The sequence below is a fragment of the Copadichromis virginalis genome, linkage group LG13 (genome assembly GCF_057382275.1).
Source record: "Copadichromis virginalis isolate Kocher_CV1m ecotype Utaka linkage group LG13, C_Virginalis_male_GT1.1, whole genome shotgun sequence".
In the NCBI taxonomy this organism is placed as follows: Eukaryota; Metazoa; Chordata; class Actinopteri; order Cichliformes; family Cichlidae; genus Copadichromis; species Copadichromis virginalis.
Genome location: NC_140630.1, coordinates 12,233,756 through 12,252,478, shown reverse-complemented (window position 1 = coordinate 12,252,478; position 18,723 = coordinate 12,233,756). Strand labels below are relative to the sequence as shown.

General features: G+C 38.8%; 1 protein-coding gene across 3 annotated transcripts in view; it reads right to left on the bottom strand.

The window, feature by feature from the left end:
- Positions 1-6,764, bottom strand: part of oprm1 (opioid receptor, mu 1) — a 53,210-nt gene extending 46,446 nt beyond the window's left edge. For all 3 annotated transcript variants that reach the window (XM_085477329.1, XM_085477330.1, XM_085477331.1), the window contains exon 1: positions 5,997-6,764. In XM_085477329.1, coding sequence (XP_085333455.1) covers positions 5,997-6,238 — 242 coding nt within the window. In that variant the 5' untranslated portion in view covers positions 6,239-6,764. The remainder of the gene's footprint in view (positions 1-5,996) is intronic.
- Between the last annotated feature and the right edge of the window lie 11,959 nt (positions 6,765-18,723).

The window sequence follows — 18,723 nt, the reverse complement described above, 5'->3', positions numbered from 1 at the left end:
GTGCGCACATACACAAATTTAGCATGACGCAGCAAGCTGAATTTGTGTCTCTCAGAGGTTCATGCTGTGCTGTCAGTCTCCTGCTCACCGATTATAGCAATGATCACTGAGGTTCAGACGGCGTCTCGTAAATGCACGAGTCAAACAATCACTCTTCATTTGCAGCTGATAGTTTTATTGTTGCCAAGGATGAATGTTACTCCATAAATAAATTTGTCTTCACTCATTTTGTTCTAGGTGAGTTTGTACTCAAAGGCAAACAAGGTAATTGCATGCAAGAGGCAATTATCAAGATGTTCCGTTGTCATTGGTTATCAGCAATCAAAGCCATATAACATGATTGCTGCATGTCCAGCTGTTACAAAAAAGAGGTTGAAACACCATTTCTCAGATGCTGGCTGAAGAAGAGAAGTATGTGCCAAGTACAATCACGGAGGAATACAAATGTGCTGGTAGCTTTGGGAGTTACGAGTGTCTGCTGTTGATTTAGTCAGTTTACGATCTCATGGCTGTACCTGGAAAAATCCATGCACTGCAGAGCAACTCTAGAAGGGGTTGTTTATAGATTTAGAACGGCTCCCATTTGATTCCAAAAAGATTAGCGAAACAAAAACCAAGTCTATAAATATTGTAAGTTGTGCAGCTCTAATCTGTAAATCTTAAATCAGCCTCAACTGACAGCATCTGAATTATGATTTGTTCTTATATAACATCAGCCCAAATATAGCCATAAACTAAAACGAGAAGAAGAAAAAGCCAGGCAACACATACCATTTAGTGGGAGAAAAAATATTTGGTTAGATAAACGAAGCTAAATATCAAGCTCATTAGAGTGTCCCTGAGTACAGTTCACCACAGGCTGGGACGCATATGCAATACCCCTACGGAGATTTTCAGATCAAAGTGCTTAAAATTTTATATGTGGTTTTTGTGCTTAAGTTACAGGAAGATCAAACGTTCTCACAAATCTGTTTTATAAAGAGGCTTTAGAAGTCACATCTATCATGCATGAGGATGCTCAAAAATTCACATGAAAGGTGTCTGCTTCCCAAGCCACCACAACCTACCGACACTCATCAGAGAGAACATTTAAGATCTAGAGAAAAACAAGTCAATCTTGAGGGCTCCTGCAGTTTTTCACCTTTTTCAGTATGCATACCCAGCAACCAACTTGGTATTAATGAGGTACAGGTCATTCTCCTCCTGAACAATCCACTTCCTGCTAATTGTTGGTTACTATCTGTAACACAATGTCAGATTTTTATTCTGCACAAAATGCAGCTGTTTTAAAGGAGCTGCTGTGTCCACAAACATAGTGCATAACATTTATTTGGCCACCATCAGGTGCAATGGTAGCTCTACCAGTATGAACAAGCTCGTTAACAGAAAGGATTTTTAAAAATCTAAAATATCATTATTATAATAAATAATCTCTGAATTTTCAAACTCATAGTTTCACAAAAAAGAACACATAATAAAAATTTCAGTTATTTATTTGCATTCCTGAACAGAAAAATTAGTTGTAGTGGTTGAATGCATTGCTTGACTAACTTCTGACTTCTAAGAAGCTGAAATTTGATGATAAAAATGTAAACTCAGTTTGTTATTTATATAATAAATAAGAATGAAATGATTCGTTTTAAACATGCTTTTCCTAGATTTCTAAAACATTTGTGTTTTCCAGTTTTATGACAGATGGTCTAACAAATTTGTTAAGCACTGTACATTTAAAGCTTAATTATCTAACTATTCCACCTCTCCATACTACAGTAGACTTGAAGTAAAGGCCCCCAGGATCTGTTTAGTTCAGATAAAGTCAATATGAAGCTAGTCTTGGTTATACACATCAAGTAGTTCTTTTGAACTGTAGTTGTTTTGGGACCATTACCCTCTTGGCCCTTCCCTACAGTGCTTCTTGCTGAGAGAAGATTAACACAAAGGGGAGTTTTATTACAAAAAACTAGACTTACTTGTCTAAATCATTCTGAAACAGACATTTAATCTCTCTGGAATAACCAAAGTGAAATCTTACATAAGGCCTGCGAGGCCAAAATGCCTTTTACAGACTGAATTTAAAAGGTAATACCATTTAGATTTTGAAAATATGCTTGTTAAGCATATCTTTTTGACCGTTGCTTGCTCAGCAATAAAGCACATACCAAGGTGTGTGTTTCTTATCTTGTTTTAGCTTTTCAGGTAGCTATGAGCAAGCAATTCGTTTTTTATAGATTCTTCATGTTTCATGTCACTGGAGAGAAGCTCTTGTATGAACGGGGATATGCAGAATTTAGAGTGTTAGAGTACCATCAGAATTCTGCCATCTGTTGTGGAGCTATATGCAGTACAGAGGAAGCAGCAGTGGTTGGATGCATGCAGGTCAGCCTGTCAGCCTGCAGATGTTCAATCGATTACAGTTTAGGAAACACTGAAAGCTGATAAATGTGCCCAACTAGGTCTAGCTCCTCGTGAGGATAGATGGGGTTCGGTTTGGTGGTGATGGAGTCACTTTGCACTCATCACGCTCAAAACACCTCCTTGCGTTTCCATGGTAACAGGAAGCACTCAGCGCCGGCAGCACACTCCTTGTGGAGCCCAGCAGTTTCTGTTCATCCGCAATCGATATTCCCGATTGAGCGTGCGGATCTCTGTTAATGTCTGTTTGCTTGCGAGAAGTTTGCAGATGTTTGCAGATGTTTGCAGAGTTTTGTGAAGGGCCATAAGAGTCAGCAAGAGGACAGAGAGATAAAGAGTGAAAGAGAGATAAAAAATTTTAGCGTTAAGGTTATCATTATTCAGACTGCAAGCGGGAGAAAATATCCCTCAGCAGCTGATATCTCTTTTTTAATTTCAACAAACTACTTTCAACTACGACTCGATGGGGACAGAGAATTCAAAACTACATTTCTGTTTGCAAGTAAATATCCACAGTGTATCATTAGCTAAATGGCAGTTCACTCTCAATCTGCTGACAGAAAGAAAAGAGCATAAGACATGCAGAGAAGGGGAGAAAGACAAAGAGAATAATGAATGCTAATGACCCTGGTGGACTGTGGTTTTTGTGAAAATTAAACATATTTTCTAGCGTCCTTGCAATTCCCACAAAGTCTCATTTGCTCAAAAAGTTGCAAAAATCCTTAAAACTTTTTTGGTCACAGAAGTGCCTGTGCAGGCTCCAGGCTGCCTGTCAGGATTAGGACTTACAGCCTTCTGATTACTATGGAGAGGAGCCAGGGATCATTGGGTGGGCTCCTTTTTATTATGCTTTGGTAAAACAGCCAAGGATGAGAAAGTGATGCCCTTCACCATATACAGTCTGTGTTGATGGCTTTAACACACCAACTGATAAATGCCAGACATCAGAAGACATTTTACAGTTTTGCATTGTTCTTCCTTTGTTTTTCACTCAGGTTTGTTGCTATGGAGGCAGAAGGGAGAAGATTCGCTGCAAGTGATTTGGTGCAGGAAACATCCGGCACAGATGTGGAAAAAAAAGGGAGAGAGGAAAAAACATCCGGCATAGATGTGCGCATTCTTTAGGAAAACATGTATTTCAGGAAGCAATTAGACTGCAATTAGTGTGGGGATGATGTGTGCATGAGCGTTCACCTGCCCTTGAATTAGTGGACAAGTGAGGAGAATTATAAGTGTTATATATTCTATTAGCAGTGAAGGGAGTCAACATAGCCAGAGAAGTCACCTCGGCAATCACTTGCATGAAGGCAAATTCTCTGCACTGTCACACTTCAATGACTCTACTGGACCAATTAAGCAGGCAATCACTCCTAACTTTCACCACTGGCTGCCAAGCAGTTTTTGTTCCCTCAGCCCTTAAGGTATTCTTGCTTTTTACATCCTCATCCTGCTCCACCAGTCCAGCTTCTTTTTATTACCTAAACGAGCCTCGTTTGGAATAAGATAGCATTCCAGTGGCTAGTGTTGAGTTGCAAATTTTAAAAGATGGCATCTGACCCATCATTTCATAGGGTCAGTGACCGAATTAAATTTAAACTAATAAGTATTTTCTAACTCTACACAACACCCCCAATTATTGATGTAATATATTTGTCATTACTTTTCCCCAATCAGTTGTCAATTTGCACTTTGTCCCTTCTTTAATCTCCGACACTTGCGTTACACAACTTTCTGGCACTACTCCATAACTTTCTGAGCACTGTTCCCAGCATCTATCATTTTTAATTGGATCCCTTTGACAGTTTTATGGCCAGATCGAATCCAAAAGTCAGCAAAACTACAGATATCAAACTGATTGCAGAGACAAAACAATGAATCCTCCTGACAACTTTGTCAGGTTTGCTGCCTGGGGTTTGCGACTATATACGTTAAGGAAAGGTTTCTCACAACTTTGAGCAACGGAGATGGGCAAAAAGTGTCCCAGGTGCACTCTCAGCCGGGCCAAGTTTGTTTACCATATTGGTTAAAGATGGGCGGTTCACCACCTTCTGGCAACGAAGACAGGCAGAGAGGCTCCCAGGTGCATCTTAGCAGGGCCAAGTTTATTTAACCCTGTTTGGACTTGTCACCGTTGGCCATAAGACAATGAAAGGTTACTTGTTGATCCTAATTACTTCATTTCAGACAGTATTAATCACATATGCTCATACAACAAGTGGCACAAACTTCATTAATATAATTGTGGATAATATTTGACCCAGATGTGTGGGTCTTGTGATTTCAAACATGTAGGTTAAATGCTTATCACAGTGATTCCATTATATAAAAACTCCAGTGCAGGTATATATATAAAATGCATACAAGTATATACAAGTATATATTTTGATATATATGTGAGTATATGTCTGTATATGTATATATATATATATATATATATATATATATATATATATATATATATATATATATATATATATATATATATATATATATATATAACAAATCCACAACACCAGGGAGCATTTAACTGATATAAATGTCAGGGGTTCATGTGTAATTAAAGGCCAGTGAAATCCTGCTTCTGACAGTGAGGTCCACTGAAGTAGGTGGAAGTTTTTTTTAATCAGTGGTGAACCAATGAACACAATGAAACTAAGACTATTTCTATTATTCCAGTTGGTCTACACTGACAATAAAAAGGCAAGTGGCCTCGGATTTTAAGTCTGTAGGACTAAACATGTATGATCACCCTGTGCTTCTTGTACCAAGTGATTGAAATGATAAAAGCTGACCCCGTGAAGGGAAGGCATTTTAGATAGATGTATCAGTGAGACGTGAACATGATATATGAAATTTGGCAAGGAGGTTGGTTATCTATACGTAAGAAGCAACAGAGAACATGCTTGAACATATAGCTTATGTCTGTTTTTAGAAAGCAAATATCCACAAATCTGCTCATCTAATGTGTGGATTCAGAGCCGGGCAACCTGTTTAACTTTTAGCACTTGCAGGCTTTATATTAGCAGGTGTTTGCTTTAACACCATTCCCAACTATTTCTAGACTTTCGTTGAATTTGCTCGAACACAAGACACCGACGCCTTTGCGCACAAGAAGGTAGCAGCATTGAACGGGGAGTGTGCGTTCGCACGAGACTTACATGGCGCGTGCTGTCATCACGTCACAGCATCACATCATTTTTGCTCGTGGTTAAAAGCGACAGATGAAGAGATGTCAGCTGCCACTGTTTTAAAGTGAAAAGTAGTGTGTTTTGTGCACACCTCCTCTTCCCTTCACTCTTTCTCTTTCCCTCCTTTCCTTTCGCTCAGCTCGGGTTTTGGCGCTGTAGCAATTTGCTGCGTTGTTGGAGGCATTTTTACGCACGAACGGCAGCTGTGCTCGCAGCGCTGTCAACACCGCAAGCACATGGTTTCCCACAGCTTCATAAAAACACACGACGAAAACACACACCCGTGAATTAATGTTGGAAGTCATTTCTGATTGTGTGCAACAAGTCTGAGAACAAACATCCACTCAAACCAGTGTAAGAGTTTTTTCTTTTCATTCTTTTTTTTAATCGCCTTACCTGACAATGATATACATGACCAGCACGTTTCCAACCAGCCCCACGACGCACACTATGGAGTAAAGAGCGGTGATGGCAATCGCTATGATAACCGGATTGGCGTCGATTTCCATGTTGTTCCCTCTACTCCCCTCGGCGAAGCTTGTGTTGTCGGTGAAGTTCCCACACAAGCTGCTGCCATTATAAAACGAGCACAGCTGGCTCCTTTGATCCGCTTCTGAGCAGTTGCCGGCGCTGTCCATGGTCCTCGACCGGTACGTACCGCAGGCGCGTTTTTCACCTCCCCTCAGGTGCCTGTCGAGCGCACTCGGTGCCTGTGATGCCCCGCTGGGTGCTTCTCTGTCGTGTGCTCGGGGCAGCTCTGCCTGTAAGGCGCGGGATGGGCCGCCGGTGGCGTTAAACCTCAGCGTGTTGAAGAATGTGCCGTGCGTATTGACGGTTTGAGGGTTAACGGCAGCCTGAACGAGTTTTCTGACGATCTTCGCGCAGCACAGCGAGCCTGCACGGGACAGAAGCGACGACGTGAAAATGAATTAGTTCGCTCGCTTTCTTCTTTCACTCTAGGGTCTTTCCTCTCTCTTTTTCTTACTGCCTCTTTCCTATCCTTTCATTCCCCTTTTTGTTCGCACATGTCTACTCATTCGTTCCTTCCCACCCCTTTTCGCATGCCTTGTTGTGCTTCCTGTGCTTCCTTCAGTCCCCCCTTGCTCCGTCCTTCTTTCCTTTTAGTCTCGTTACTTTCGTTCCTTCCTTCTTTCTTTCTTTCTTTCTTTGTTTTTTCTTTCTGTGTTTTTCCTTCTTCCCTTGCTCCATCCGTTCTTCCTTCTTTTCTTTTCCCCTGCTCACTCTTTTGACCATTTTGGGTTTAAAACACATTTTTTTATAATTTCTTAAAATATTTTATATATTTTCTTTCATTTCTTATATACTTTTTGATCACTTCCCCTTCCTTTTAACTTCCCTGCTCCTTTATTTTTTCATTCTACACGTTAACATCTCCTTTCTCTTACCTCACTTCCCCCCCCCCCCCTCTTCTTTTAGTTCTGTCATTGGGATTTTTTTGTTGCTCATCTTTGTTCCTTCAGTACTTCAGTATTTTTTCTTTACGTTCCTTTCTTTCTGTTTTCTCTGCATTTTACGCATTACATTTTTCTTTCCCTAATTTTTATTTACTTTCCTTCTTCATTCTCATCCCTCTTCCCTTATTTCTCTTTTTCAGCTCTTCTTGGTTCTTTCTTTCTTTCTTCATTCTGACTGGACTGACCAGCTAAGAAACAGGCTATTGTTACCACCAGAAAATGCTTCAGCTTTGGTATCAGTTTCTATGAGCAGCAATTTGCAGGACATTTACTTTGTCTGTCACCACATTTGTTTTAAAGTGAAGCATTACAGTGATAGTCTTTGCTTCTGTAGTACCTGCAGGATAATACAATGCTCACAGCATTGTCTGAGGACACAAAGAGAACACTCGTGATTATGTGTCAAGTCACCCATGCCTGCACATGTACCGCTTTGATGAGGCTTCTCACTTCTGATTTCCGTTTCTGTGCTTTATTCTAATTATGTGAGCCGAGCAGGGGAATGTAGCATGGCATAATCCAATAGGAATTGATTTTAATCGAGATAATGTCCCCACTTGTCTCATTACAGTTTCACATAGCTTCAAAAATGACAAAAGATCATTGAACAAATGTAAAGCTTTTCAACATGATCATTACTGGTACTCAAAGTCACTGCTGTAAAATTGTTACTTGCAAACACTTTAATCAACACAAATTGCACAGTAAGAAGAACTTGAAAGCTTAATTCATCTGTGTGTTAAGTGATTTAAAAAGGGAGTATTAATGCTATTTTTGTGAAAGAACAGTTTTATCACTTTGGCTAAGTCTGACAAGCTCAACCCAGTATCCTTCTCTTATCCTGCTAAAGTGTTTTGTTGATTGTGATTAAAAATTCCATTGATGGCTGAACAGTGGGAATTTCTTGGAAAACTTGTTTTTTTTATAATACAAGTATTTCCGCAGTTTTGATAGAATGAAGTGCCACAGTGATGTTTAGGGTGAATGGTGGACGTAATCACCGTAGTCCATGGTTCAGATGCTGAATCCTGTTCATATATATATATTTATGTTTAGACAGCAAAAGCACTCTGACTAAGACCAGTTAAAGACTGCTTTGGTTTGTAAGTGTTTAAACATAATCATTAATGCAGTGAATAATTCTGCACTTGATTTAAATTCATATGCATGGGCAGATATGTTTGGTGTATTAGCACATTTGCAAGTTTAAATAAGTTAACTAACATCAAGTCCTATTTACATATTTGAAAATCATTTATGATGCTACAAATGTTATAGTTGTATATGAAGACTCTTGATGATGTTACATTTCTTTGGTTCCACACTGTTTGGTTGTGACATTATAAAAACTGTTTCCTTTCAGCTCTGACTTTAATAGTAGAAACAGGTTTACTTCTGTGGCCACAAGGCTTCTGTGAGCTTATGGCTGAGTGCCCTTTTCAAAAAGGTCAGCTTCCTTTCTAAATGTGTTTTGCAGTGATATGTTCGTGATTCAGCGGCGCAAGACTGAGAAGTGTTGCACCAAGAGATGCTACACTCATTGCTATGACAGAGCACAGATGGCAGCTAAATTTCATGGACAGACTTGTCATGTCAATCTTAATGATAGTAATTCATTTAAAGAAAAGGATAAAGAAACCGACTGTTAGCCTATTCATCTGTCTAATACAGGACTCTTTTTTTTTTGGTCTTCAGATTTTGTTCCCTGATATTCATGTGGGAATCAATTTAGGAATGGCTCACTTAATTCCAGAGCTGTACTTCTGAAAGAACACGACTTCATGTATTGAGTAATGTTTCTGGGGATTTGGGGTTTCAGCAACCTGACCAGAGTTCAGGTTATAAATACAAAGTCAACTTTTAAGGAAACCTTCAGCTTTTTAAACCCAGTATTTTTCCACCATCATCCAACAGAAAGCTTAGAATAAAGAAATATTGAGGGTTTTATGTAAAACAACAAATAAAATAATATTAAGATTAAAATAACATTTGTTTAGTTCTATTTATTAACCAGACATAAGAGCAATGAACCAATCAACATTACTAATAAGTAACTACATGTGGCTGCCATGCAGTAGGCTATTTATGATTGCTTTCTTACAAAACAGTTCCTGAGTGGAGGAAAAAATATATTAACACGTTTGAACCTATTTTAAAACAAAGTTGATGTCAAGCTATGCCAACCACTGCTGATTCAGTTTAATTTTATTTATATAGCACCAAATCACAACAACACTGGCTTCAAGAAGCTAAATCCTTCTTAATCCCACCTGTGTTTGTGATGAATCTAATTAAAGGAGCCTACTCTGATAATAAATAAAATTCATGGCTGCTTAATATCGTTTAAAAAAAAACCAAATTAATTTGTCCTGTTTATGACTTTATGAGCTTCTCTGACTTTTCGTTAGATTTTAATTCTTATTAGTTTGGGCAGTGCAGCCAACCAGTGATGAGAAACCGTATCACTTTCTTTCTGTCCTTCACAGATTACAATTATCTGATCATAAGTCGGATCAGCCGATTTTCTGGTTTTAGAGGGATTTCTGCAGGCACTGAGAAAAGAATTAGAGGAGCCTATCCCAGCTCTCAGCTCTGTGATAGACTGATACCCTGGATAGGCTGCCTGTCAGAAAACTGTAAAAGGTACTACAGAAACTATTAGCTCTTGTAATATGGATTACAGTATTGTTTCCACAATGTGTTATAAAAACTTCTTAGCTCATTTTGAATTTGCTGGCAGCAACGTGTGTCAAAAAGTTGGGATGGGGCCATGTTTACCAGTCTGTACTACTCCCTCTTTAAACAACAGTCCATAAAACAGAATTTGCTGGACATTTGTAAGAGGAATCCTGTCCCGCAGCTACTCAGTAGTCCTGGGTGCTCTTTATCGCATTTTTCATTTTGTGATGCTCTAAATGTTTTCAATTGCTGAGAGGTCTGGACTGCAGGAAGGCCAGCTGAGCACCCGGACTCTTCTACTTGGAAGCTGTGGGGGATTTTTCTTTTGGCAAAAAGCAGTCCCCGAGAACAAACTCCGACAGCAGCTGGCAGGTTTGGAGTGTTTATTGTTAAGGAGTGATTGGTTTACGGATAGAGGGCATTTGGCTTGGAGATTCAACAGCACTACATGCTTGAACATGGGAGTTCCATCAGAGACGAGACAAAGAGCTTAACTGGAGTCTTAAACAGGAATATGATTCATGTGAGAAATCCAGGTGGTTATTAACAGTTTCGCTTGAGTTAGGAGTGAATGGAGGTAGTTTGTGGGCAGCTGGTGGGTATCTAAGAGTTAGCGGAGATGGCAGATGCAAGCAGGTAGAGCTGGAGGTTTCCACAGACGACAGTTGAGCTAGTTTCCAGGTGAGTGTGTTTTCTGTGGGTGCACAGAGCAGGTGACAAGGAGAAGTGAAAAGAGACTGAGTAAGAATGAGCAGGTGATTACAAGCAACAAGAAAACAAGCTGGATGGCCCCCACCTTTTTAGTACAGAGGATGGAGCATCCGTGTTTTTCAAAAAGAATTTTGACTTTTGATTTGTCTGACCAGAGTTTTCCACTTTCCCTCAATCCATTTTTAATGAGCTTTTTTAATAGATGGTGACATTTCTGGATAGTGTTCACACATGGCTGCTTCTTTGGATGATCAAGCTTCAACCTGCATTTGTGAGTAGTACACTTCTGGAAGTGCAGTGCAGTGATTTCTATGACAAAATAAAGCCTTTTTTAATGCAGTGGTGCCTAAAGCCTGAAGATCATGGGCATACAATAATGAAATGTGTTCTTTTCCCTTGCACACAGAGATTCACACACTCCAGATTCACTAAATATTTTGATGTAGATGACGACATAGTCTTCATAATTTGAAAAATGTTCCTGCAGCTGTTTCTTTGTAGTCTCACTTTTCCATCCTTTCTTTGTGCCCTTCAAAATTTGTGATATATTACTACCATCAAATTCAATATGACCTAATATCTTTCTTAAAGTTCTCAGCTTAAACATCTGATATGTTTTCTATGCTCTAAAATATGGGTTTCTGAGATTTGCAAATCATTGGATTCTGTTTTTATTCACATTTCACACAACATCAGTTTTTGTTGTTGTTGTTTGTTTGTTGTTTGTGAAATGCAGTTGTATGCACTTGGCTTCTGTGGCAGAGCCACTTGAATAAATGGTTTGAAGAATTAAGTTTCTGATGTTGAATGTGTTATGGAAATTTTAACAATAACCTGCAACACACTCAGTGAACTTGATTTGAAGTGGGTTTAATAAACACATTGCAATGTGGAGAGAGCATCCCAGTGAAACACCAGGACTATCTCTGAATTGTGGCCACCGGCCTTACATCTTACATACAGAGACACAGACAAAGAACATTCCTCAAACTCTTACATGTTGGCCCCTCTCATGGGGGGCTATACCTCCTCCCTCACAGAGAGAATTATGACCTTGTGTTCTGCTTGGCCGTCACCTAAGGATTTACATCCCTGATAAGCAGAAGGAGCCTCACTATCTGTTTAATGTCTCCCATTACAATGGCCTCACTGTGTTAACTTTCCACATGCATGTAAAGTAGTGGCAGGAGTGCTCTTACTATGGTAAAGTGAGAAAGTGATATTACTATAACTAATGTGATATAATTAAATATGTGATTAATACATGAGAAAAGAAATCTGCCACCACAAATGCTTTTAGAAATTCTTACACTGTGTAATATTGTAATTCCTCTGAAGCAGTGCTGCCTCATTTATGCATCTTGGGTGAAGTGGTTGGTGGTAGGGGCTCTGTCCTGTTGCCATGGTGAGAATTACATTGCATCTCACACAGAAAATACCCTCATATGCTACACAGGTGGTTGTTGATCCTGTAGTGCAAGTACATCAAATTCACAGCACATCACCTGCTTGTTTAAACAGGATGTAACCACATGGTGCAGTGTCAAGCAATCGAAACTATTTTATTTTATTTTTATTTTTACGACTCCTCCCAGCCTCATTAAATCCCTCAAATCCCAGGTTCTTTTCACAAGTTTATTTTTCTTAAAAAAGACACTTAGCAGAAATATATACCGAGAATACTGATGTTAAAACACATAATATGTTTCAGCTAGCTAATAAAAGTCATGCTTAGACACCAGTATAGCTCAATTGGTGCTGTCTGTCTGTCCTATCCAATAAAGGCAAAAACACTAAAAATGTGACATCCTCAGCACCTCAAGAGGGTACACGAAGTTTGACCGCTGTTCCTGTGACACTTTTTATTCTGTACTTGTCATCTCCATCTCTATTGAAATAATATGAATGAAGATTGAAGACAGGACGGCAAAGATGAGGTTTGTGGGGAAACAAAAGAAAGAATGGTATGTTTAAAAATCACTGAATCCTGAATAAAAAACTTATGACAAATCAAAATACAGGTTTGTAATTATGTTAAACAGAAAAGAAAACACAAAGTAAACCTGAGACTGACCGACACTGGAAATGTTTCAGCCTACCATTTTTATACAAATTGTTAAAAAAAAAATTAATGCAACATGCCACTTAACAGAGTGCAAAATATCAGATTTTTGTGGAGTGATGAGATTTCAGCTGTATGAAACTGGCATTTTAAATGAACATAGAGATCACAATTCCTTAAGATTGGTTGTTCTTTTAATTGCGTCATTTCCCTGTTTTCCCTGTTCTGGAGTCGTTTAAAGGCTGGAGAATTAGCACCACCATCTGTTTATCCCAATCGAACAAGATGCTAATGCCCGGAGAGGGTGATGGATGCATTCATCATCTTTGTGCAGATTTTCTGTTTAAATTTGGCCAAAATTCGAATGGAAATTTGACCACAGGCATCAAACACAGTCAAACAGACCAGCTGCATTTCTTTCTTCTACCTTACAGATCAAATCTCAGCTCAAAAACAAATTTGTATGGTGCATGTTTTTTTCAGGGGGTTTTTCTTACTCCACTTGAATGCATCGTTCAGCCCAGTGTATAGAGCAGAACTCTAACTGACATCATTGTAGGTGTGTATATATATAGAGAGAGAGCGATAGATAGAGAGAGATATATTTGACATTTCTGTCATTCAGTTTGAAATGCTTTAGTCCTTTTTGATCTGGAGAAATCGAAGTTATACACAACTCCAACAACTTTTACTGCAAAGTATTAATGCAATGCTTTTTCAGCAAGCTAAAAATACCTTAAACTGCCTCCTGTAAAATCTTTAGAAGGACGCAGTCATCCTGTGATTGGTATCTGTTACCAAGCGCAGAAGGGGATACATGCATCATCGGGCAGACGCATTCCTCTTACGACCTCCAGTGTTTTCTCAGATATCTTCTTACCATACTCAGACTCAGATCTGTTTATACCAGACAAATGTTTATTCATTCTAGCTGGCTACACCTATTTGTCATCTTGAATTTGAAGAAATAGGCTTCATCTTTGCAGGTTTATGTAACCACCTAAAGGCATGAGGCATTTGAGTCTGCACAGCACATGGCTATTGTGATGTAATCTCAAGTGAATGCTGTTATGTATTCAGAACAAACACTTGAATTAAAGTAAAGTTTCTTCCAACTAAAATGGGTGTTTTAACTGTGGATTTTTTTCTTTTTTCATAAATCATATTGGAAAGCAGCGAGAGGATTTTTAGAAGCAAATGAATAAAAAACATTAAATACAAAAATGAACTCTAGATGCTGATTAGCAATCTTTGTCAGGGACAAAGTCTGCAATTTAAACAGCATCTAATACCTGAAGTCACTGAGCTCTAAGCTGTTCCCAGTCTGTATGTCACTTCAGTCAAAGCTTTAAAGGCAGATCAAAATATTGATTTGTTCAGTGGGTCAAGAGGAACAGAATCATGACTGCATCTTACAAACTCAGAGAGTGCAAAGATTGTAAGTTGTCTAATGAGCAGCGGAGAATCATGTGAATGTTTGCCTGCACTGCACATTAATATTGTTTTGCAACCTGGCTCACGGGCTGCAACAAAAGAGACAGAGACTGAATGAGGTGGTAACTAGTAAAGGGTGATGTATTTGCAGAACATAATTAAAGTGAATGTGTGTGTCAGCAGTTCAGCTGTGTAAAGCGTGTATGGGTGTGTACAGAGTCTGTGGGAAACACAAACAACTCAAAAACACCTGCTGTAGCTGAGCTGATCCAGCCTATGAAGCTGGTGTCCAAATCAGGCCGGTAAGCAAAAAGAATCAGAGAGCAAGTGAGAGACCCGCTGCAGAAAGAAGAAAGCTTTAACAGCCAGGCTCACTGGGCCCAGGTGTAGGTCGTGCAGCCAGTTACCTCGATCAGCTCCTGCAGAACAAAGCACAGCACAAACCACAACACAAAATCCAAAAGAGACACCTAATGTCCTGGGGTTGTCACAATACATATTTGGAAAAATAACATATGAGGGTGAAAATGCTTTTATACTGATGGAAGTCCATAAATTCATATTCAGCTTGATACACAGAGATGTCATACCTTGCATGTGAGAGCATGGTCTTTACTGGCTTTGTGATCATGAGTTAAAAATGACAAATAGATTCATAAAAATGAGAGCGTTCACTTTAAATTAGGAAGAATTACTATTAAGACCAGAATGTCAGATTGACACAATCCAACACAATGCAGTGTTCTTTCTTCTTTTGTATTCTCCCTTTCAAAAAAATATCTATATATGACAATTACCACTGGGTTAGAGGTCTTGTTTATTGCATACATAATAATTGGGCTGGAAGAGGAGATAATATGCTTTTCCTGTACTGAGCAGTCTGCAGGTTTTTCCTCTCAGGCTGCATCCAGCTAGTTCAATTAGCCAGACAGTAAAACCTGAGGCAAGAAGAGCCACAAAACGCTGGCAGCTGCTAATAAAGATTATTGCTCCAAGTGTACGGTAAGAACTGAAGACAATCCATGATGAGTTTTAGTAATTTAATTCCCTTCCTCTCTTTTCTAATCTGGATAATGAACACTGATAATGAAAGGCAACTGTATGAGATTTTTGTGGTGCTATCTGAAGTGTAATCTTAAAGTTTGAAAAGTTCTCGAGCCTTGCAAAAACTCCCTTGTTATGAAGTGTTTTTATTTATTATGCTCACACAGAATATAAAGAAAAGGTATCAAAGGTAAACACCATAACAAAGGGAAGGAAAGGACAATGAATATGATTTCACACTTATCTGCACTTTACATAATAGCTAGTGGACAATCTTTTCCATCTCACAGTTTTTTCTAAATAAAGTTACAAAAGACTGGACTAAATGTGCACCCATTACCTCATCATTAACATTAGCATTTATAGACAATTATGCTATTTAAATTAAATGCTCTGAAAGAGATGCCCACTGTTTTAACTTTGTAGGCAATTCCATCTTGACTTAATCTCTTAGCCCCATCCACGATGGATGAATAAATTGAGTTAAATACGCTCTCTAAAACCGACTTGAAATTAGATGGATTTCCTCTGAATTATTTGTTTTAGGTGACATCGAGTATACATTTTTGTTAATCAGTCATGCCACAGTATCCTAGGAGTGACTATGCAGAAATGTATTATCCTGAAGCTAAAGTCCTTTTGGGAAGGTCTTTCTGTCTCTGGCACAGGCAGCTCTGGCTAACACTCCCTCTACGTCAACTCATTTAACACCTTTAGCGATTGTCACTATGATAGGGCTGCCACAAACGATTATTTTGATAGTCGACTAGTCACCGATTATTTTTGCGATTAGTGACTAATCAGATCATCATCCATTGGACGTACAGCGTACAGCTTATTGCACCAGCAGCATCTGGTCTTATATAACTATCATTAGCTTACAGCTTGAAGTGTTTGTGCTAACTAAAAATAAAGACAAGATGGTAGTTTATTAATTTTTAATGAAATTTGCAGATTGTTTCGGTGAAGTTTAATAAACTCCTTGCTTTCTAAAATATAACAGGACACCGGAGTATATTCTCCAGCGTCTCACACTTCTGATAATCAGCTGTCTGCTTGACAGTTTTAGCTGTGCAAAAACTATAACTTTAATCTCAGCCAAACCGATTTACTCAGGAACAAATAAAATACTAAAGAAAGCCAAACAATAACATTTTTAAGTTATCTAAGTGACTTATGTTTAACCTGACTAGCGAAAGACGGCGGTGGGTTTGAAAACGATTTGCCGGGAGTCCAGTGTTCTCACGGCTCTAGTTAGCCTTGCCCCCGCCTAGCTAACGAGCTAGTGGGTAACAGACGTCTCCGAAAACGTCGGAGCGCTTTTGAAAATATGTGGTGTCTTGATAAACTGAGCAGATATTTGAGGTTTACACAGCTACATTCAAGCCTGAAAATATGTTAAACGTTTATTTTGTGCCCCAGAAAGAATAATAAGAGTAAAGTTAAAACTAACTAGCTGCCGCCATTGTTGACAACTGCGCTGGGCTGCGCTATGAATTCTGGGACACAGCTTCTTCTTCTTCGGGGTTTAACGGCAGCTGGCATCCTTGTACATGCAGTGCTGCCATCTTCTGTTTCAGTCCGTTATTACACTCTTAAATCCTACTACCGGTACTCATTCCTGCGTCCTTTGTGATCTTACAAAGCTTCAAACGATGCGTCGACTATTAAATTAGTCGTCGACGATTTTAATAGTCGACATAATCGTGACTAGTCGACTAATCGTGGCAGCCCTACACTATGATGAATATATTATTGTCTTCAAATAGATAGAAGACAATTAAACCTTTTGACAGTGATAGCCACTGATGATGCAGCAAGCACTATGAGCAAACCTTTGATAAAAGAAAGTCAATGAAAGAGGAAGCAATGCGGTAAATAACAAATATTACATTGTCTGGAATTTCTAATAAGAGACCAAAAGCAATTGACATAATTCATCCACGGGGGCGGACAGCTTTACATCTTGGTTTTGCTGTTTGCTTTGTTTTTGTGGTTGTTTGCATTTAGTCTTTTTTAGTTGAGCCTGGTACTATGGGAGCAAGTTAAATATGCCCAGGATATCTTTCCGTTATTTAGCTTCACTTACCCTGACATTAGCAGTCAGGCTAAGTGGACATATAAAGGTGGTTATCAGCTCAGTGCATCAGCTATGGATTTATCAGTCTAGTTCCAAGTATTCACAGGAAAGGGGTCACACTGCAAACATCACAAACACAGAGTGGCAGAGGAGTGTCTGATGTTAGAAAAGATAGATCAAACGATGATATGAGAAAATCATGAAAAGGTTAAACACTTACATGCAGGCCGAAAGCACCGCAGCAGCTGTGGACAAAGCAGCAGCGGTGCTTGTGTGAAAGCTGGAGTTTACTCTTAGAGTATAGAGAATATTTTAAAGTGTTGTAAGAATGTATATGAATACTTTGACCAGTAAGAGGAACAAACCAAAGTGTCCTTTACCAGGAATTGTGCAATCATTCACTTTAACTGTTTTCTGGGTCTTCCAGGCCTTACTGGATGGTACATCCCTACTTTATGGGATTTTTGGGATCGTTTCAGACCTAAATATCTGAAGCTGCAAGTTTAATACTTGTAATCAACTCCTGATCTTTTGCCTACTTGTGATGAAATCATGAAGGAAGCTGCCTTACCTGTTTCTCAGTCAGTTGTCCAAATCTTTGGTTGCTTTTGGAAATGGAGGACAAATTGCAAGACTATAAAAGCCAATAAAAATTGCTGTTATTCTAAAACAGTAAGTAAACTTCTTGAATTAAAGCTGAAAGTTTGCACTTTCACTTAAAATCCACTATGGTAGTATACAGAGGCAAAATTACAAAAAGATATTTCGGTGCATTCTTCATAAGGGCCTAGCTGTATGTGCACGGTTTTAGAATCATATATTCATATAGTTTAAAAAAAAATCCAACAGAAATAAAAGAAGAAATAAAATTGCTTCTAATAGGAAGAGAACGCATTTAGACTCTGTTTAAAAAAATCCTTGGATCCTCCCACTGGGCCAAGGGATCTTTCAGGAAGGGTGATGTTATTATTTTTTTTAAAAAGTAAATGGTTAGCAGTAGCATGTAATTCTCATATTTTTGAAATTCTCATGTTAGTCCGTTACTTGGTACTAACAAGCAGGAATGTTTATGCATTGCACCCACATTGTTAATGCATGCAGATTGCTGTCCAAGCTTCTTATATTAGCTAATAACTTGTTGAACACTTTGGTGGTGGTACTAGATGACCTCAAAGGACTGAGATACATTTTCTACAACCATCAACTATCAGACAGTTGATGAACAATTTCAAGCAGTGCCAAAGTGGGCTGACTGTGATGCTGTGTTTGCCATCCTCAAAGCATCTAGCATAGATAAAAAGTAAACCTAAAACATATGTTTCCACAAGAGGTACAAGCACTATTCAGACTGTGCACTGACACTTCTCATAATTTTCCTTTCATTATTACCTGAATCTCTCATTATGTTAATGTCCCTCATAGGGACACACCATCTGCCATGCTTCTAACAAGTGTAAGCACTAAATCCCTACAGGAAACTGCTGCATCACTCTGCACACAGCCTTTGTCTTTCTGTGGTGTAAATATTGTCAAACACAGCTAGGACTGCCAGAAGAACGACCAGAGCATTACATGTTACTTCAGCTTCCTTCATTAAACTTCTTGCATTAAATTCAAACCGTCTTCTTTTGCCTTTTC